Below are 22,699 nucleotides of genomic sequence, written 5' to 3'. Positions count from 1 at the left end.
CGCGTCGTTCTCTCTGTTGAACTTGATCTTCCCCTCTTGAGCATCCCTCATTGCGTTAATAAGGGCTTGGGTGGGTTTAATTATTTTGCCCCGGTAAACACACTCCCCTGTCTCCGGGTGTAGCGTTCCCCCATGCCCGTACCACCAGCTTTTGGCCCTTGGGTCCCATCCCTCCGTACCTGGACGGATTCCTCGCGCCCTCAGCTCGTTCTCCATCTTCTCCCACCTAGGCTCCCAAAGGCGATACCCTCCTGGCCCCATAATATGATTGTACTCCTTCTTAGCCGCATTTTCCTTATTTTTTCGATATTTGAATGAACTGCTCCGATCTCTTTTGCTTCACAAATTCTGGCCAATCATGTTTCGGTTTCTCATATTGTCCTTTGAAATCCGGAGTCTTGTTCTCGTTGACATAGTCACGGGCTAGATTTTGCTTGAATTTCCGGAATGCGTCGGCCATCTTATGAAGAGCGAAGTGTTTGACTAGCCTCCTCCTCTCCTTGTTTTCCTCAATCTTGTTACCCTCCTCATCGAATTTGTTGTATTCCGGAGGTAGAACGAAATGTTCCATAAGCTTTTTGAAGCAATCTTTTTTTGTTCTCTTATCGACAAAAGTGAAACCAATTCGTGCCTTCTTTGGCTCATTCCACTCCTGGACGGTGATCGAGACGTTGTCTCTAACAACGGCTCCGCATTGGTTGATAAAGTTGGTGGCGTTCTTGCGGGGCTCCAGCGGCCTGCCGGTTGCACTGTCGACAACCTCGATGGTACATGTTTCTCCTTGTTTCATCGTCTTGGTTGCGCCACACTTTGACGACGTACTCGATTGTTTCGATGATCCGGACGAGGGCTAAAATAAGAAAGAGAGTCGCGCGCGTTAGTACACACATATTTATTCAAATCAGTTAGTTTGTATCACCAGAGGCTCAATGTATATATATACCTCGGCGCCGGAGGTGGTTGCTACTTCCAATTGAAGATCGTCGTTTATCGATGTTTGTTCGGCATCATCTTGCTGACGGCCTTCATCTTGACCGTCAAGGTTCAGATAAGAAGAGATATCATCTTCTTCTTGTTCGGTCGGCACATATATAATATCGCCGTTTATGATGCCGAACATATGGTCTTCAGCGTCCGGATCATAGCTGGCCATAATCGGGTCAGCTCTATCGTCCGCCATATGTCAGTCCTGAAAACATGTAGTAAAAACAAATTAATTAAGTGAAGAAGGGTGGCGGTGGCGAAAGGGCGGTGACAAAAGGAGGAGGCGAGGAAGGGGTGGGAGAGGGTGTCGCGGAAGAGCGCGAGATTAAAGGTTTTTTTAACGGCGTCACGGAGAGGGAGGCGAGGACGAGCGCGTTGGCGTTGGCGCGTTGGCGCGTTGACGGCGTTACATTTTTAAGTTACATTTAATTAAGTTATGTGTACACTTCAGCGTCAAAATTCAGGGAGGAATGCAAATGCCATTCGTGCATAGTTCATTTTTTAATCCCATACCGGAGAGTGAAACAGATACTGGCCTGCTCAAATAGCACCGCCGCGCAGAATGGGCGTGCCGAATGGAGGCACACCCCGAGCACGAGGAGGCTCGTGTGTTGGTGGCCCCGTGCACGCTATGTGCACTTAGCGCACTTAATAATACATTCCAAAGTATTATATGTTAAGAAAATAACATTCCAAAGTAACATTCCAATATTATTATTTTTACTTAATAACATTCCAAAGTATTATATGTTAAGAAAATAACATTCCAATATTATTATTTTTACTTAATAACATTCCAAAGTATTATATATGTTAAGAAAATAACATTCCAATATTATTATTTTTACTTAATAACATTCCAAAGTATTATATGTTAAGAAAATAACATTCCAAAGTACTATATTTTTTATTTTAACTTAATAACATTCCAAAGTTTTGGTTAATTAAGTAGTTAAAATTAAAAAGACAAAAAACACAAAAAAATAAAAAAAATCGGCTGGGGCCCTTCCCCTCCCCTCTCTCTCCTTCCTCTCCTCTCCCCTGTACTGGCGCGCGCGCCGCCCGGCCGGCCCGATCTCCCCGCGCGTGCGGCGGCCGGCAGGCGCCCCGGCCTCTCTGAAGTCAACCAACGGCGGCGGCGGCGCTGCGACGGGTCGTTGGGATAGGCGGCGGCGCTCTTCCGTGCGCGGCTTGCAAGCAGCCGGCCGGCGGGCCGGTGAGATATCGGTGACGGCGCGCGCGCGGTCTTTGGCGAGAGCGAGGCGGCGGCGCGGCGAGGGACATACGGCGAGTCGACAGACGGCGAGGCGGCGGGCGGCGGCGTCGTTGGCGTCGTCGGCGTCGTCGTTGGCGGCGTGCCTCTGCGTCGTTGGCGAAGGATCGAGCGCGGGCGTCGGAGAAGAAGAGAATGAACCGCTCAGGCGGCGCGTGGGTATTTATAGCCCCCCCCCTTTGGTCGCGGTTGGTGAGACCAACCGCGACTAAAGGTTACCCTTTAGTCGCGGTTGATCTCACCAACCGCGACCAAAGGTATTTTCGCCGGAAATTTCGTTCCCGCGCGGACAGACCCTTTAGTCGCGGTTGGCCAGGCCAACCGCGACCAAAGGACTTTTCTGAAATTCTTTTCATTTCAAATTCTTAAAAATACAAATAATATATCAAAAAATTCAGAAAAATAAAACTAATTCATTTCAAATTCTTAAAAATACAAATAATATATCAAAAAATTCAGAAAAATAAAACTAATTCATTTCAAATTCTTAAAAATACAAATAATATATCAAAAAATTCAGAAAAATAAAAATAATTCATTTCTAAATGTTAAAAATACAAATAATATATCAAAAATTCATAAAAATAAAACTAATTCATTTCAAAATCTTAAAAATACAAATAATATATCAAAAAAATCAGAAAAATAAAACTAATTCATTTCAAATTCTTAAAAATACAAATAATATATCAAAACATTCAGAAAAGTAAAAATAATTCATTTCTAAATGTTAAAAATACAAATAATATATCAAAAAATTCATAAAAATAAAAATAATTCATTTCAAAATCTTAAAAATACAAATAATATATCAAAAAATTCAGAAAAATAAAACTAATTCATTTAAAAATCTTTCCGCCTCCCTCTTCCAACCAGTTCTTCCCACCAGTTCTTCCCGGTCGCCTCTGTCTTTCCGCCGGCCCCCTCTTCCCACCTCTGTCTTTCCGCCGGCCCCTCTTCCCGCCTCTGTCTTTCCGCCGGCCCCCTCTTCCCACCTCTATCTTTCCGCCCCCTCTTCCCGCCAGTTCTTCCCGGCCGCCTTTGTCTTCCCGCCCCCCTCTTTCACGAGCTTGCAGAAAAAATTCCGAGGAGCAACTTCCGAAGATGTCGTAGGGCGTGTGCACCAACGACATCTTCGAGAAGTTGCGCCACGGGAGATTTTCCAACCCTTTACCCAACACTGTTAGAGGAGATGAAGTCTTTCACGGGCTTGCGGGAAAATTTTCCCGAGGAGCAACTTCCGAAGATGTCGTAGGGCGTGTGCACCGGCGACATCTTCGAGAAGCTGCGCCACGGGAGATTTTCCAACCCTTTACTCCATCCATGGGGATGAAACTCTCTCCCTACACTGCTAGGTTGGCTTGTTGGTCCGCTTGCCGGGGCGTATCGATGCTCCTTTTATAGGCACGGCGCCGCTTCGCTTTGTCTTGTTCCTCCGACGAGGCGTCATGCGCTACATGATTTATCTCATCGAGCAGTGCGTCCACCCACGCGTCCTTATCCTGCCGACAACTTTAGTCACGGTTGCACCCTCCAGCCGGGACTAAAGCTTACCCAAACATCCTTATCCCACCGACGGTTTTCATAGATGACACAAAAACCACCTTTAGTCCCGGTTGCACCCACCAGCCGGGACTAAAGCTTACCCAGACGTCCTTATCCCACCGACGGCTTTATTAGATGATACAAAACCACCTTTAGTCCCGGTTGCACCCACCAGCCGGGACTAAAGATTAGATGACCAGCTCTGGATTCCTATTCTTCCCGCCATTTCTTCCCTATCTTCCCGCCTCTTTCTTCCCCGCCACTTTCTTCCCGCCTCCTGTCTTCCCGCTCCCATTTTTCCCGCCATTTCTCACTACATATATGTAGCCCGGCTTGGCCAGCATTATCACATCTCTACAATCTCTCATCACTCTCTCATGGCTTCCACCGCACCCACTCTAACCTACCAGCGAGGTGGAGGAGCTTTGCGCCTCGAACTACCCTTGCCCACCGGGCTACCGCATCCCCGCCGGCCGGAGCCTAAGCGCCGGCGGCGTGCCGGTCCCTCCCGTCCCTCGGGTACCGCGCGCCGGGCGGCCATCACGAACCACTACTACCTCGACCTCACGCCGGAGCGGCGGATGAATCCCCGCCGGCATCCCGATAACCAGCATACTTGGGACGCCTTCTTCATCAACCGGCGTGAGAGGGCGCTCGCCGGGTATGAGGAGGACGGTCCGCCTCCCGGGAACTTCCACGAGGCCGGCCGTCGGCTATGGTGGTACGGCCGGACTCTGCAGAGCGTCATGGACTACATCACGGCCGGCGATATCCCCCGCCTGCGCTACCCTCAGTTCGAGCCACGAGCGCTGCCCGACGACAGCGACGACAGCAGCGACGACAACGGCGGCAACTTAGAAGGAGACGATTACCAGTACAACGGCGGTGGCTATGAAGACTACGAGTATGCATATTATACGCCTAGGCAGGAGTATGACTAAATCACTCCAAATTTCATGTATCATCAATGTGGTTTCTCGAATCAATCGAATCATTCGAAAATGGACACCAAACACATCACGGGTAATATAATTCACATGATCCATTCAATAAAGTTTGGTACAATAAATTATTACACATCATTTCTTCCCTTGTGTCCCTGCTTGCTTACGATTGTGCCGTATCCATGGAGCATCCTCATCATTTAACTTAATGCTTGGGTCGGTGTTCACTTTGAAGGGCGGAATTTCAGCAAACATATTATAATCTTCTCGACATGTCTGTCTTGTCCTCCACTCCCACGATGTTTCTTTTCCCTGAAAGAACAATGTGGCGCTTTGGATCATCGCATGATGTACCGATCGTTTTCTTATCTTTCCGTTTCCTCGGTTTGCTACTCATGTCCTTCACATAGAAAACCCGAGCGACATCTTTCGCTAGGACGAATGGTTCGTCAAGGTAACCAAGATTGTTGAAATCCACCATTGTCATTCCGTATTGCTGGTCCACCTTTACCCCACCTCATGTTAGCTTGAACCATTTGCACCGGAACAAAGGGACCTTAAAGGAGGGTCCATAGTCAAGTTCCCATATCTCCTCTATGTAACCATAATATGTGACCTTTTACCCATTATCGGTTGCTGCATCAAAGCGGACACCACTGTTTTGGTTGGTGCTCTTTTTATCTTGGGTGATCGTGTAAAATGTATTCCCATTTATCTCGTACCCTTGGAAAGTCGTTATAGTCGAAGATGGTGTCTTGGCCAACATGTACAGCTGATCTACAACATCATCGTCATTCATTAAATGTTTTCTCAACCAACTGCCGAAAGTCTCCATGTGGGCCTTCCTAATCGAGGATTCAGGCTTCCCCGGGTTGTCCGAGCGTAAAATATTCTTGTGTTTCTCAAAGTACGGAGCCACCAAGCTGGAATTGGTCGAACCGTGTGGTGTGCTTCGATCATAGAATGGCCGTCCATACATATCGTTGATTTCCTTCCGATCGTGCCTTTTCCACTTAGTCTCCCCTCGTGCCGCGATCGAGGAAGACCAATCGGCTTAAGGTCAGGAACAAAGTCAACACAAAACTCAATTACCTCCTTATTTCCATAGCCCTTGGCGATGCTTCCTTCTGGCCTAGCACGGTTACGAACATATTTCTTTAATACTCTCATGAACCTCTCGAAGGGGAACATATTGTGTAGAAATATAGGACCGAGAATGGAAATCTCTTCGACTAGGTGAACCAGGAGGTGCGTCATAATATTGAAGAAGGATGGCGGGAACACCAACTCGAAACTGACAAGACATTGGACCACATCGTTCTGTAACCGTGGTAGAACTTCCGGATTGATTACCTTCGAGAGATTGCATTGAGGAATGCACATAGCTTCACAATGGCTACTCGAACATTTTCCGGCAGGAGCCCCTCAAAGCAATCGGAAGCAATTGCGTCATAATCACGTGGCGGTCGTGAGACTTCGGGTTTTGGAACTTTTTCTCCGCCATGTTTATTATTCCCTTTATATTGGACGAGAATCCAGACGGGACCTTCATACTGCTCGGGCATTCAAAAAAGATGACCTTCTCTTCTTTGGTCGGAGCGTAGGCGGCACGACCTTGAAACCATTCCGGATGCCGGTCATCGGGGTCTTTCAAACGTTGCTGGTCCCGTCGTGCTTCCTTTGTATCATTTGTCTTCCCATACACGCCCAAGAAGCTTAGGAGGTTCACGCAAATATTCTTCGTAACATGCATCACGTCGATTGCGGAGCGGACATCTAGGACTTTCCAATATTCTAGCTCCCGGAATATAGATTTCTTCTTCCACATGGCTGCGTGCTCGTCGGCTCCCTTCGGAACCGATTGTCCGCCAGGACCCTTTCCAAAGATGACTTTCAAATCCTTGACCATATCAAATACCTCAGCACCGGTGCGTTCCGCGAGCTTCGGCCGGTGATCTCGCCTTGCCATTGTAATGCTTGCCTTTCTTTCTTACTTGGATGAATTTTCGGAAGAAATCGACGATGCCCAAGGTACACGTTCTTCTTACAATTTGGCAAATGTACACTTTCGAGTCTCATGTAAGCAGTGCGTGCATGCATTGTATCCCTTATTTGACAGTCCCGAAAGGTTACTAAGAGCAGGCCAATCGTTGAAGGTTACGAAAAGCAACGCTCGTAGGTCAAATTCCTCTTCTTTGTGCTCATACCACACACGGACACCAGGTCTGCCCCACAGCTGTAAAAGTTCATCAACTAATGGCCTTACGTACACATCGATGTCGTTGCCGGGTTGCTTCGGACCTTGGATGAGCACTGACATCATAATGAACTTCCGCTTCATGCACAACCAAGGAGGAAGGTTGTAGATGCATAGAGTCACGGGCCGAGTGCTATGGCTGGAGCTCCGCTCGCCAAAAGGATTCATGCCATCCGTACTTAGACCAAATCTTATGTTCCTTGCATCAGCTGCAAAATCTTTGAACTCTCTGTCGATCTTTCTCCATTGCGTTCCATCTGCGGGGTGTCTCAACTCCCCGTCCGACTTACGGTCCTCTTTGTGCCATCGCAACAACTTGGCATGCTCTTTGTTCCCGAACGGACGTTTCAACCGTGGTATTATAGGAGCATACCACATCACCTTGGCGGGAACCCTCTTCCGGGTTTCTCGCCCTCAACATCGTCACCGGGGTCATCGCCTCGATCTTATAACGCAATGCGAGTGCATACCGGACATTCATTCAAATTCTCGTATTCACCGCGGTAGAGGATGCGATCGTTGATGCATGCATGTATCTTCGAACCTCTAAACCTAGAGGGCAGACAACCTTCTTTGCTTCGTACGTACTGGAGGGCAACTCGTTATTCTTTGGAAACATATTCTTCAACATTTTCAGCAAGTTTTCAAATGCCGAGTCAGCTACACCTGCTTGTGCCTTCCATTTCACCAAATCAGCCCAGCTTTTTCAGACCATTATCGCATCCGGGGTACAGCGACTTTCTGTGATCCTCTAACATGCGATCCAAATTCTCCCTCTCCTTTTCAGTTTCGCAGCGTCTCCGTGCATCAGCAATGGTCCGACCAAGATCATCAACGGGCTCATCACGTGCCTCTTCTTCACCTTCCCCTTCACCTTCCCCTTCACCTTCAAGCATCCTCCATGAAAGTATCACCGAAATGAGCAAGATAGTTTTCATCGATGAAATCATCCCCTTCTTCATCTTCTTCCATTATAACCCCTCTTTCTCCATGCTTGGTCCAACAATTATAGCTTGGCATGAAACCGTGCCGAAGCAGGTGCAGGTGAACTTCTCTTGAGGAAGAGTAACCCTTCTGATTCTTACGATCAACACATGGACGAGATAACAAAACCCTTACGCTTGTTCGCATTAGCCACTACGAGGAAATCTTTCAAACCCGTAGTGAACTCGCCGGAGAGTCGGTTACCGTACATCCATTGCCGATTCATCTGCATTATTATAATATAAAATATATAATTAACCATCATGCATTTGTTAAACTAACTAGCTATAAACAATAGAAATTAAACAATGAACTACACACATGCATATTTTATCCAATGACACACATAAAATGTTCAAGTTGCTAACCGCGATCGAGGAGGAAAAAATAAATGAGGAAGCTCAAGTGTGGCTCCGACACTTCATATCATATTTGTTTCATGCTCTTGGGCATTTTATCAAACACCTTGTGTGCATAAGAGGAACCAAAAGGAAACCTACACCCCCTTGTGAAGCTTGTGAAGAGAAGTGGCACCAAATGGCTAAGCGTTGTGAGCTGAGGCCCTTTTATAGGGATGGGCCTTTAGTCCCGGTTGGCCTGGCCAACCGCGACTAAAGGCCTTCGGGCCAGGGCTGAGGACCTTTAGTCGCGGTTGGCCTATCCAACCGCGACTAAAGCCCCTCCCGTCCACCAGCTGGCCACCGAGCGCGCTGGGCCCAGGTCTTTAGTCGCGGTTCGCCTCCCGAACCGTGACTAAAGACCCCATTAGTCGCGGTTCCTATATTTTGGCGACTAATAAGGCTGGACGGAAGGCCATTTTTCTACCAGTGAAGTGATCTTACCACCCGACAAAGTGAGACGGACGACATGGTCCCGACCTTACCAACATTGTAGGTTTACTAATCAGCAAAGCTCATCAACATATCTTATATCTTTTCTTACGAATTCAACCAAGCGTAACCAAACCCCATGTTGAGTTGGTGACGGGTGTCAGGAGTCAGGAACTTGTAAATTCAGTAAAATTTGTTTACACCAACTTATATTCCTCCTCCATGACCATGACTGCAATGGCCTGGGAGGATGGTGTAGATGGGCGTATCTCTTCCTTGAAAGCTGAAACCTAATCTATCCAATCGATTCGAAATAGGAGCAAACTATGAAAATTCTAATCTCATTTGCAAATTTACACTTTATAATTTCTTTTCCGATAACAATTGAATGACCAGTAACAATCCTGCATTTTTTTATAAAGAGAATATATTAATACCAGGAGATATCAAATACAACCCTACATTATAGTTACACCATGCGTTATAATTCCACCATAAAGCTGATCTAGGGCTACCTTTGCTGCGTGAGTTCTTGAACTTGCGAATCTTGGATTTCTTGACAAATTCCTTGGATTTTTATCTTATTCCTTTTGTTCCCTCACAAATCATAACCTCGCGGTAGAGCTGAAGCATGTACACAACGGTGTTAGTCTTTTATTTCTGGACTTGCTAGTGCAGCAATTAGTATCGTGCCGATGCGTGAGCTGATCGTCCAGACTCCAGATTACTTCCGTATGCAGGGATTGGGGGATGCTCGCCAGTTGCCCGGACGTTCAGTGGAATCGGGAGACGTAGCCGAGCTGTCCACGGCAGTAGGGGACGACATTGGTTGCACTTGCAGCGGACGACGCGCCAAGGATGATGCTGCTGCAGAGGCTTCCTCGGACGCCACCATGCTGTCGCCCGATGTGGGCGTTCTCCTTCTCCCCACAGCATCTGCTCCAGCAGTCCAGCCACGACTGCTATTCCAACCGTTGTCGTGTCTAGCCCCCCTCGTCACAGCCATGGTGCTACTGTGGTCTCCTGCCATGTCCACAGTGCATGTTGTGTCCCCCTCCTCATCTGCATCGCCGCCTGTGACGGAGCAATCTCTCCAGCACACCCGGTTCAAGTGCATCAGCTGGATCTCATGAATTACCAGCTACGGGCACTGCGAGCATGCTCTTGAGCGTTGCCTTCAACCAGTTCGGCATCAGGGCATCTCCAGCGGCGCGACGCAAACGGACGCTGAGCGACCGTTTGTGTCCGCTGTGACCGGAAATGCGTCTGGGCCTGCTCCAGCGGTGCGACGCAAATTGATCGGGCCGTCCGCGGAGACGCAAACCGTCTCCGCGGACGCTCGGCGGTCGCACGGAGTGTCCGCCGAAAAAGACGTAGAGCCCGTGCGTCAGTGGCAGGGAGGCCGATATTATTCCCGCCACTGGCCATTCCCCGCGCGAAATTGCAAACTAGACCGGCGCGAGCAGTCCAGGAGCGATGGACGTCCTCGCCGCTGCAGCCACCGCCATGGATGCGGAGCAAACCCTCGCACCCGCCGCCGCCCCACACTCCCCCGTAGCCACGACCATAGCCAGAATGGAGGATGCAGCTCCGGCGGAAGCAAAGCGGGTCACCACCGGCGGCGGCCGGGAGGCAAAGCCGAAGGCGGCAAAGAAGGTGCTCTCCGCGGAGGAGAAAATCATCGAGGCCGCGAAGCGTCGCGGCCGGCGCAAGAACTCGAAGATCAAGACTGCCGCGGCCACCAACCAGCAGGCCTGGCAGATGCAGATCAAAGCCGGTGTCGCGCAAGTAGCCCTCCATCCGACCTTAGCGAAGGGTTACATGCTCGTCAAGAGAGAGGTGATCGTCGGCGTTGCTCCTCCGGCCTCGTCGATGAGCTCGGTAAGTTCCTAGCTGCGCCCTGGAACTCCTGCTCCCTTGCAGGGCCACCCGGCGTCGCGGTTCGCCTCCGGCCTGCCGCTGGTGAAGTTGACCGGGGCAGCGGTTCCCGACCTCAACCGGACGCCTAGAACCGGTTCCTGCCCGGGCGCGACACAGAAGACGCGCCAGGTGCCGGAGGAGAGCATGCCACAACCCCGCATCATGTTCGACGAAATGGCGCCGCCTGCCCCGACAATGGACGACCCGGTACGTGAGCTCTGTCAATGTGTGCGAGTGCCGTGTATCATGCATCTGATGTCCGGTTATTCAGAGGACTATTGGAAGGACCGCCATGACTTAGACATCCAGGAAATTATCTACGGCGGCGGCTTCGTTTGCGGTGATCCGGCCGGGATAGGCCCGCATGATGACTGGGCAACAACGCAAGATGCAGAGGACATCGAAACCGCACGGCTGTTCGCCACCCAGCAGACGCAGCCAACACCCGTGTCCGTCGACGACTTCGACGACGCGCCAACACAGCCTGACATTGGTACGAAGAAGAAGGGGAAGAGCCTGAGGACACAAGGCTTCGTTGACGACGACAAGCTGATCGACGCCCCGGACTGGATAGTAAGTTCTGCAAATACTGATTCAGAGATTTGTTACACTAGTAGTATCGTAAACAAGGCACATTGTTTATATACAGACTATGTCAGTTAGTTCACTTCTAAATAATAAACTAAAAGTAACCTGCCAACTAGTATCTTAAATTATTTCAGATAGTGTACAATTTTGGTTATGGAGGTCATGTCAAAAACATCAAGAAATGGTCATATTATTCTGGTGCGTTCAAGTTAAGCCGCTATACCCATTTTATTCAACGATTCTAATGCCCACACTACATGTGAACAATAGTATTTCACCAGTGTCCTTACAGGCTACAGCATGATTCATCACCATTTCACATGTATATAAAGAGTACTGTGGCACCATTAGCTTAGAGGCTACACTATGCAGTGTCATGTCCAAATTCTTTTTTTTAGACATCTTCGAGGGAAAAAATGATACTGTACAAAGTCTAAAAACAATACGACGGTAGGTTCCATTGTTGTGCCGTGTACCACTGGTGAGAACCAATTCTAAGACCGACACCCAGCTTAAGGCAATGAGACGGTGGGGCGAATCCAGGATAGAACATATATATATAATTATATATGTATATGGTTGTAAAAGGTAGCTCCATACCAAGTACACAGGACAGTAGCTGCCCACAAGCCACTACGAACTTATGCAATTGTTCAAATACAACCAGGCAACCCTGAATCAGGGTGCCAGTAAGCACACATCTAAGATATACAACAACGAGTCCATACGACCCATAAAAATCACAATCAACTAAGGAAATTCATAATTGTCACATCATTAACCTCGACATGTGGCTACAATGCTAGCCACGAGCAATCTAGATAAACTCATAGCATCTGCTCATCATCTAGAGATGCTTCTCATGAACAAAGTTATGCCTGCTGGTGCTTCGCATCAACAGCTTCCTTCAGCTTCCTCCCAAGTGCAAAGGCAAGAGGGGGTGGCACAGCGTTGCCAATCTGCCTGTGCTTGGTCTGGATTGTGCCCGCAAACTGGTAGCTGTCAGGAAAGCCCTGCACACATGTATAGGTTTGAGTCAGACTGTCCCTTGCAGTATCTTGAACATGCTTAACAGTATCTGCATGCAGATGGGGATGGATGTAGAGTGGCTTGGCTTACCTGAGAACGTGCGCACTCACGGACAGTGATGATCCTGTCCTGGTCAGGATGAAAGCACATGCCAACCTTGCCCATGGGCTGGGGATCTGTCACAGATGTGGGGAAATTACCCTCCCAATCCAATCTACCATAGAGCCCTTTCCACTGGTTGTGCCTTTTAGCGGTGTTAGGCAAGCACCAAGGTATCAGGTCAACCATTTGCCCAGAAGATAGCTTGACCTGCGCACATTTTGGGAATAAACATCAGCAGGGAGGCATAGACTAAGATTAACAGAAACATGGTGAATGCATCTACAGAGTAGAGGACAGTAACGTTACCTTCTCATCTGGTAGGTCATGCCAGTCACAGCCAGGTCGCTTTGGGATGTGTTTGCATCTTATGAGATTTAGCTCATTCATCTCCTTTGATATGTGATCATTCAATGCAATCGTGCTACCTCTTATCTTCTTCTGGAACCAAGAGACAGGTTCACCTCCATACTACATCAAAAGGAGGGGAATTCACTTCAAGTCGGGATCAAGAGCAAAAAGGAAAGAAAAATAATGATGACATTGTTGTAAAATTTACCTCAAGTATTAGTTTACTTGCACCATTTTCCACTTTTGGCAAATCCCCAATTGTATCTCTAACAGTTATTGCACGGAAAGGTGCCCCACCAGCAGTGCTTTTGGCAGCCGCATAGTAGTTGCCATCAGGCAGTGTTATTTTCAGTTCAGGGCTAGCAAACACATGCATAGGTTCTGGCCAGTCAGGAAGAGTCTCTCCAGGAGCAGCAGCCCAAATGAAAGCCCTTTTCCTGGACTGTGCAACGCCAAAAGTCCCAGCTTCTAAGATTCCAAACCGAACCTAATGAACAGATGAACAACTGTTAAAATACAGATTCAAAGTGCTAACATAAGCATTTTAAGTAGACAGTGACAAGAATCAGCACCTGGTATCCCATCTCCAGAAGAGATGCAACTGCCAGTCGGAAGGTCTGCCCTTTGTTGAAAGAAACAAAGTTCCTAACATTTTCTAAAAGAAAGTATCTGGGACGGAAATATTCTGCAAAAGAGAGGAATGCTAAAATCATCTCGCACTGAACTTTACTCCATGGACTTTGGTTGAATCTGTTCATCCCAGAAAATCCCTGGTAACAGAAATAGAATATACATAAGTCAATCAATTGGTAAAAAAAATGGACAGCAATTTGGTTACATATGTTTACCAAAACAATATACCTGACAGGGAGGACCACCATTTATGAATTCTACTTCACCAGGGACAGGAAGGTTCTTGATGTTTTCTTCAGCAAGTTTAGCTGCTTGTTCAGCAGCTTCAGAAGTTGAAACACAGTCGTCAGCATCACCACATTTGTCCATAATCGCCCTGCATTACCACAAGTAGTCCTGATTGAGCTACAGAAATTAAGTAAGTAAAGCACACGAAAATAAAACAATTCCACCTACTTCAAAATGACATTGCAGTTATCCACAAACACAGCAGCTTCCGGGTGATTTTGCCTAAATGCTTCACCAGCTGGTTCTTCGTATTCAATTGCCCATTTAGTAAAAGATACACCTGAGGAATTTAACAATGAGAAAATAAATCAGTTTGAACTTTGAAAGCCAACATGTTCATGCTAAAAACTAAAGGAAGTGCATACCAGCTTGCTGCAACCCTTCTGATAATCCTCCACAGCCAGCAAAAATGTCAAGAGTTGCAATGCGGTTCTCTTTGGGCACCTCAGTCCATTTGCCTGAATCATGTTCATCATTTTCACAAATCTGCTTTCCCTTGTTCTTTTTCAAAGCACCAGTTGCTTTCCGTAACACAGACATGAGCTTTACATTTGAAGGCAACTGATCCAGGCATGCATCATACAATCAGTTAACTATCAAATCTAGCAGTTACAGAATCAAAAAGTCACGTCAGCTAACTAACCTGCTTGAGAGCTCCAGTGGCAGGATCATAGAAATGTTCACAGAAGAATACATGTTCAACCATCACTGGAAGGTCTGAATTTGAGACATCTGCCTTCTTTCTGACCTCGCATTTCCCCTCTATCATATCCACAGGCACATTAATTATATCTTCACTATAGTATACCTGAATCAAGCAAACAAAGGTTAAGAGAATGTATTGAAGGCAATTGAAGGAGAATGATCTTGCTAAGTACGAGACTAGACTTCTACTACATCTTGTATGTAATGCAAGGAACTAATGATGGTATCTTGAACATCAAAGGTAGAAACATATAGAAAAAGGGAGAAGAATATTAACCTCTCGGATGTCTGATGAATAAGCTTTGGCTGATGAAATATCATCTGGTCTATAAAATCTCCGAACACTGATTTTAGTTGATGCAGGGTCAACTTTTTTAGAACCAGCAGATTCACGAACATCCAGCAGATGGCAAACTGCATAGGGCTTTAGGCCAATGTTTCTTCCAGCCTTATATGTACCACGATCCTCTTCTTGGGAGAAAAAATCTGGCCTAATATACAAGTAGTCGTTGACACTATAGGTAACTTCCTTGTAGATGAAGCTGGTCTTGGAGAGTATTTTTAACTCATCACAATCTGGTTCTCTATGCTCACAAGAGCTACAGACACCACTACCAAGACCCAGTTTATCACGTGGTAGTGAAAAGAAAGCGCCCTTCTCAGGCCAGTACAAACTTCTACAAAGATATTCCATTGGCAGACCCTTCTTTTTCCTCTCTTCCACTCTTGCCCGGTCAATCTTATCAGCCTCAGCATTCGCTTTTCTATACTTGTGACCCCAAGGCATTGATTGGAGATTAACAGGCACCAATTCTTTGATGTCCTTCAATTCAAACTCCAAACAATCATTGGTCAAGAAAAGATCCCTGTCATTTGCAGCATTGCCTAGAACAGTCTCTGAACCTTTTTGTAGGATCCTTCCATGAACTATTTCTCCACCATCAGGTTTCTGAAACATGTATTCAACAAAGCATATCACTAGTTCTCCTGAATCATCTTCTAGTGTGACTGCCCCTCCCACAGCTATTCTGAGTTCTCGAGAGTATGCACATTTGTATAAAGCTTCTCCAGATGCTGTTTTCCCAGTTGATGCACCCTCCCATCTAATTTCTTTGATAGCTTGTGATTTCAATTTTCGAGACCGTGTTGATGGTGGAGTCTTTGGAACCTTTTCTTCTTCAATCTGTACCTCTTCTTCAGCTTCCTCGTCTTCATTTTCTTCTTGCTCATCATCAATTTCTTTTGCTTCATTTCCATCTTCCTCCTTCAAATCTTCTGGGAAATGGTGTGCATAGTAATCACTCCATATCCTGTTGATCAATCTGGTTGTGGTTGCACGCATAGCTTTTCTTTTTGATGATGTTCCCATAGTTGCAATTGGGTTCAGATTCTGCCCCCTCGTTTCTTGAACCTTCTTCTTCACAGACAACTTTGTATGTCGTCTCTCCTCCATCTTCATTAACAAACCAGTGGCAAATGCACTTCGCCGGATAGTTTCATCAGGGAAATCTGTGAACTGCTGAAGTATGATCTGTCCATGGACCACAATGTATCTCTCAACTAGCACAATGTTGGACGATACATAAGCAGGATCCCCTTTGTCAAACTCTGCCACTTTCTTGATGACATCAACAAAAGAAAGCTTTGAGGCACGGCTTTGCTCTTTTAGCAGGGTGATGATGCTAACAGCAAGCCTTGCTGTTTTCAGTACAGGCTCACACCAAGGAGCATATTGCTTTATTGGTTGTCGTAGTTTGTACCTGAAATACATGCCAAATGGAGGGTCAAATGGAGTGCAGGCAGAAATTGATAAAAACTATGGCCCAAAGAAAGAAATAAAAAGATTCAAATAAGAGACCACTGAGCAGACAGTGCCATAAAGATTAGATGATAAAATACGCTGAAAGGAACTGGCTGGAACACTTACCAGGCCACATCAGTTCGAATGGTTATGCAAACCATTGAGCCACCAAATTCTATAACCCATTCCTTTATTGGGCTCAAATATATTGGAACTCCTGAGTCCTGGTTATCAGCTTTACTTGAGGAAGACGAAGAGTTTGCAGACTCAGCAGTGGAGCAGCAACTGCCATCATCCTCTCTCATAAACCCAGATCCAAAGACAACTATATCATTTTCGGCGCCAGACTTCATAGGAATTAATTCCAGAGAGATAAGCCTGGAATCTGCATTGTATAGAGCCCAGTTGTTGAGGATTCTTACTGGCACATCACCAGAGAACATGCTTTCCTCACTATCAAATACATACTCATCCATTTCCTGGCTAGATGGTTTATAGTATGCAGGCAAAGGATAGTCATTTGCAATCTCAGCTTCACTAATTTTGATGTAGACATTTTTTTGGGTTGGTTTACCCCTCTGTTTCTTCATCATCTTCCATTGTTCTTCTTCTTGCAATAATCTTGCTAATTTCTCATCATCATCCTCAGCGACCTCTTCACATTTCACATCCTTGATCTTCAGGCTTCCATTAGAGATGTTAGACAGCCTCTTGGTTAGCTCCACTCGAGACTTGCACTCATCTCTTAGAGCAAGAAGAACAGGCAGTGTAGCAAGCTTCTGATCATCACTGCCTGATGTCTGATCCAATCCAATAAGCTGATTGTATACAAACTCGCCAGTGGCAATCACAAAGTCTTTGCTCATTGTTCCAGTGTAACCTTTTATAGCATTAATAGAACGAACAACACTAGCAAGCAGTTCTTCCAGACTCAGGTTAGGATTCCCACCTACTGATCTCATGAGCTTTCTGTAAACTTCAACACACACCTGTGCCTTCTCATAGAAGTGGCTGTAGTAAGATTTGTAATTGCCAGATGGCTTCACACATTCATAGTCAGCAAGTTCTGTTGAGAGCCAGACTACTGCAGTACCTTCATCATAACCAGATATTGCCCAGTCCTCAATACGTCCAAATCCTTCACAGCGTACTCCTCTTTCACGCTCTTTTTCTAGATCATCATCCGCAGGCATGATGAGAGCTGTTATGAAAAAATCATCTATTTCAGACATTTCAAAGGGTTGCAGATTCCCATCTGCATCATGCAATATGAAATCAATCAGCTTCCGGCAAGGAGGTAAATCTTCTGGCCCTAGTCTTGTCAGGTTGATTGCATCTATTTCCTCCTCTTCCATCCGATTTTTCTTGATCATGACAGAAGAAGCTTTTCCTGATAGACGAACAGATTTCTCTTTGAAATCAGAACAGGCTGCTGCCCTCCTTGGCCTCTTCCGAGCAGCAGTACCAGTATCCTTTTCAACACCATTTGTTGCATCCTGGGGCATGTTCTCCAATTTTCCATTTTCAGTGGATTCTTCACCCTTCTTTTGTGGCTTTGCTCTGCACCTTTTTGTTCCTGAAAATCACCATTCAGAAAATAATCAAAAACTAAATCCGGAAGAAACCAGAATGATTAACAAAGGAAAAAAAATTAAGAGGGGCGAAACAGAGAGCAGCGATATCATTGATATTCCTTAATGAAACAGAATTTCAACCATCTGAAGTGTTAATAAGAAACTGTTATATAGATGGGCCTCCTTCCATTGAGGGTTACCATCTTTAGCCATATCTCCCAAAGGCGTTACCATATTAGAACATCGTATCTAACAAAGGATAGGAAGCAAGGATATCTATCTCTACATCTTAGCAAATACAACCCCAATCCTTGATGCTGATTCAAACTACAGGTTCAACTTAGATGTAGGTGTGAGAAGAGAAAAGAACAACAGAGAGCAGTAATAGCAACTTAAGCAGCTTGCTATCTCCAATCTGAGTGAAGGCTTCAAATAAGGCATCTACTAACTGGACGACTGGCCAACACTAGTAAGTATGTGAATTACTATTTTTATGCAGTCTAATACTAAACGTGACGCTGGTTCATTCATCATCAGGGAACCAACTTTGCTTCTACACAAGCAAAACTATAATGTCCATACTGGTAGAAATTCAATCCTTGAAAACATAGAGGCAAATAATCTAGCTACTAAGAATCGTTGAAACTTAAGCATGCATTCCATGTCTATCATGCATATAGTTGAACTCTTTTTCACCTGATATGTAAGACATGGCAGAATATTTGTGTTAAAAGTGAACCATTGGTTTCTAAAGTGTTATAATCTTGGTGGGAGCCAGTAAAAAAGAGACATGTAACACATCAACATCAAACAAGGGTGCCTGGGACGGCCTGGAATGCATGAAGTCCTTCTCCTGGTTGTGTTTTTGCCTGTGTCCGTCTCCATGTCTTGGTCACAAACTCTATGTTTTTTATGTGTGCGTTGGCGAAGCTGTGATGCCCAGCAGTTTGTACCTAAACCTTGCTACCTTGTTGGCTTTATTAATTTAAAGTCGGGCAAATCTTTGCCTATTATCTAAAAAAAAATATGTACAAGAAAAGCACACTGGATGTATTACACGGTACTCTGAAAACAGATATAATCATGTCATTAACTGAAAGACTGACTATTAATAGTTGTACAGGACAAGTAACAAGAAGGTAATCGAGGACAGGACCTGTGGTAACAGGAGAACGTGGACTCTTCCCCATAACTGACGTCTCCCTGTAAAATTTAGAATTAGTCAGTCATGTCAACAGTAAGAAAGTAAATGCAGTAAGCCTACTGCCAGTCCAAATTAAGTACTTCAAAAGATCAACTGGGCAACACAATTTGTCAAAATTACTAGTATAAAGGTCAAAATTTTATATACAAGAAAAAACTGAAAGTGACTTGTTGAAACATATATAAAACAGGTAAGGGGATGCGATTTTTTTTTCTGGGGAAACTGGCAAGAATATTGCCTATTCAATTAACAAGAGCAACATATATACAGATTGTTTTAGAAGGGACAAGGGAAGAATCCCAGAGAAGACAAATACTGCCTACACAATGGGGTAGCAGCAATGCCCTGCTAGGCTATTTCAGGGTATCTTATAAAGGAATGGGATTTTGATTCCATCATATCTTTAAGTTATGTAGTCCGTTTATTTGGAATAGAGAAAATAGCATGGAAACAACACATAATAATATGCATCTTAAATGCAGTTTTTCATTAGCACATGGTTTAAGAAAGCATATAGCATTTTTTTTAAAAGATAAAATGATAACAGATCATAGAACAGCATATTATGGAAAGGATAAACTATGAAAGTAGACCTCAACATCTACCAATGATAGTGTGTAGGAAGTAACAGCCATCATGAAACCCTTACTTTTGTCTTCTTCCCATATAGAAATTATACAATGATGGTAGTAACATTTGAACAACTACAGTTCGCAAACATGGAAACTTTGACAAATACTAGAGCTATAATGAAATCAGTGTATCCACAAGTTCACAAATTGCCTGGAAAGTAGCGCTTAGCAAGGTAACCACAGTTAAAGATCTATCAAATGTTACCCTGGAGAGAAACAACTAACAATATGCAAATGAAAAAAGGTGCACAAATCTACCAGCTCAGGTTGGACCAAGCCACCAAATAAAGCAGAAGCAAGCCTAGCAGTACCACACCAATTGAAGATAGTGCACATAGCTCTTTTCACAAATACAGGTAGAAAATCCAGAAGAATTGCTGAAAATACCCAGCTATATTGAATTAAGAGAGCTTACTAGAATGTACTAAATTAACCTATTCAAATGAAAACTTCCTACAAATGCATCACTGACCATAATAAAACACATCAAGGGTTGATTAGCACTAGTTTGTCACAAAAAGCCAGTAACAGCATAAACACAACTGAATCACATTAAAAAGGCTTAACGCATTGGACCGCTGACAACCAAAAGCACAATTCTAAACCATGCAAAGAACACAAACCCAGTTGCACTTGATAGCGATTCCAGAACAACACATTAAAGATGAGCGTTTGGTTCTACTGTTGATAAAACCCATTGAAAATACAGATCCATTTATTGGCTCAACCCAACCTCCACATGATATAAAAAACACAAATTCATGAAGTGATGCATTTATTAAAATGGCATGGAGTTAGTGAGAACTACCTGGGAGATTCACCAGCTGCAACAATCAGAGGCAGATTGAGGCCACAGACAATTCACGGTGAAGGTTAACGCTCCCAAAACACAGATCCACTACTCCTGCAATGCACAAATATCACAAAGATGCAGAAGCACAGGTTAATACATCTGGGGGAAATATCAACTTAAACAGAATTTAAGCAGCACCAGCACTAGTGCAGAATAACCGTTAACATTTTTGCAAGAAGCATGAGTACATAAAGTCCTAAATCACCACTTGACAACAGAGCAATTTTCTAACCCACATACAAAGACCACATCAAAGAAACCAACTAGTATAAGGACAGTCAGGCGCACAGGGAACTCCGCCAAGCTAAGCACACCAAAGCAAGCACGATTGGTTACGTTGGCACCACAGATCAACCAAGCTAAAACCTCCACGACAGGCGTCAGAAGACAACAAGGGTGATACACGGGAACAAATCCGGCCGAAAATGGGCAGACAGTGTTCCCGTGGAACTGTCCCATTAGCCCCAGCCCCAACAAGACGCACCACCTTTCTAGAAAGCTAAAAATAAAACTACAGGGGAAGCAGAGCAGCCGACGCGATTCCGGCTGCTAATCCACCAACAAATCCTAAAAATCGCACCTCGGCACAAAATATCTACTACTGAAAACCTATCCGTTTCCCCTTGTTCCAAGGAGTAGCAACGCTCCAGTGAAGCAACACAGGGACAAACTGTCACAACTCACAAGCCGCCATCAATAGATGGCACCAGTACATAAATCTAAAAAAATAAAATCCCCACCGGGATACAGAGCTGGCACAGCAGCGGCAGCACCCAGGATCCGGACTGGCCGCGCTAGAATCCGTCCCCTCTAAATCGAACCGCGAGGCGAAGGAATCCGTCCGCCCCGCCTGGATTCAGGGCCCGGGCAGCACCGGGGCGATTCGCCGGCGGAAACAACGGGTAACCCGCGGGAACCGCCAGTCAAACAGCACCGGCGGCGACCAGTGACTACCGGAGCAGCACGAATCGGCAGCCAAACAGCGCGCAGCCTAGCGACTACCGGAGCATGCGCGCCCCCCAACAGACCTCGTAACCAATCCGCGTGCAGGGAAAACAGACGTGAACGAGAGGGGGGTCGCGGGGTTTACCTGCGCGCACGGCGTCCTCGCCGGCGGCGGCGAAGGCGACGGGGGGGAGGAGACCTCGAGAGCGGCGGCGCGGGCGGGCGAACGAAAAAGAGGGGAGGGGGGTTTGGGGCGCGTGGTGCCTGGGCGGGATTTATAGCGGCAACGGCAGGACGGCGTGATGCGAGGCGCGGAACGGGAAGGTTTTGGTGGTTTTGGGGGGACCGCGGCGGCGCACGGGGTGCGCGCGGGGCTTCGGCGGGTTGCCTTGGCGGGAGGAGCGCCGAAACCCCAAATTTTTTGCCGTTGCCCCCGCCCACTGCCCTCCGCATTTGCCAGATCCGAGGCCATTAAAACCCATCCTGTCTTTGCTTTTCTGTCCCGTTTCTTTCCAATTTTACGCCGTTCACAGCTCGGCCCCCCTGTTTCCTTCCATATTATGTATCGGTTCAAATGGTTGGAGTAAAATTATCCTTCAGAATCGAAATCTACGTTAACAAGGAACAAAATTGTATTTTTTTTTGAGAAACACGTAAACGTAGCTCTACATCGCATACACTCACCCCTATGAACGCACACACGCACACCCTACCCCTATGAACGTTTACAAGGAACGAAATTGTATTGGAATCATAGATTTAATAATACCTTCTTCATTTCGACGCAGTCATCGTGATCCCACTCCAAGCCGTCTAATCGGCTGGTCTGATGCGTGAGAACGATTGTGATTGTGATTGATTTGTTGCTCCTCTTTTTCTTTCTATATTTGAAATCTAGATCTAGCTAATTGTTGTTGTGTTCTTTTTTTTTTTTGGTAAACAACAATCATTCATTCATTGGATAAGATCAAACCACGATCAAATAACCCACGCCGAACAATCCACAACTTGGGACATACCACAAAGGTTTATAATTACAACCTTGCCATCAGACAAATCGTCATGCCCTGTAAATATTAAACTCATGAACGCTACTAGTGTGTGGCGATCCCCCCTATGCAGAACCCTTGTTTTCCGTTATCGTGATGGTAATGAAAATCGATCCTCCCTTGAGGGTCGCTTGGAATAAATGTCACCCAGAAGGCTTCAGCCAAACATCGTTGGAGTGTTTTACCTCCCATATAACGCTCGATTGTTAGC

The 22,699-nt window shown here is 45.8% G+C and overlaps 1 protein-coding gene across 1 annotated transcript; it reads right to left on the bottom strand.

The window, feature by feature from the left end:
• Positions 1-11,940: 11,940 nt before the first annotated feature.
• Positions 11,941-21,636, bottom strand: LOC124674179 (DNA (cytosine-5)-methyltransferase 1B). Its single transcript, XM_047210216.1, has 14 exons — positions 21,585-21,636; positions 20,450-20,545; positions 18,962-19,008; positions 16,358-17,807; positions 14,708-16,190; positions 14,369-14,533; positions 14,091-14,286; positions 13,894-14,005; positions 13,666-13,813; positions 13,377-13,574; positions 13,013-13,291; positions 12,763-12,924; positions 12,445-12,663; positions 11,941-12,338 (listed from the first exon to the last, which is right to left on the bottom strand). Exons 3-14 carry the CDS (start codon positions 18,993-18,995, stop codon positions 12,198-12,200), a joined length of 4,587 nt encoding a protein of 1,528 aa, XP_047066172.1. The 5' UTR covers positions 18,996-19,008; positions 20,450-20,545; positions 21,585-21,636; the 3' UTR covers positions 11,941-12,197.
• Between the last annotated feature and the right edge of the window lie 1,063 nt (positions 21,637-22,699).

The sequence above is a fragment of the Lolium rigidum genome, chromosome 7, assembly GCF_022539505.1.
Source record: "Lolium rigidum isolate FL_2022 chromosome 7, APGP_CSIRO_Lrig_0.1, whole genome shotgun sequence".
Lineage (NCBI taxonomy): Eukaryota > Viridiplantae > Streptophyta > Magnoliopsida > Poales > Poaceae > Lolium > Lolium rigidum.
The sequence above is the reverse complement of the archived record's forward strand: the minus strand, read 5'-3'. Positions and strand labels throughout refer to the sequence as shown.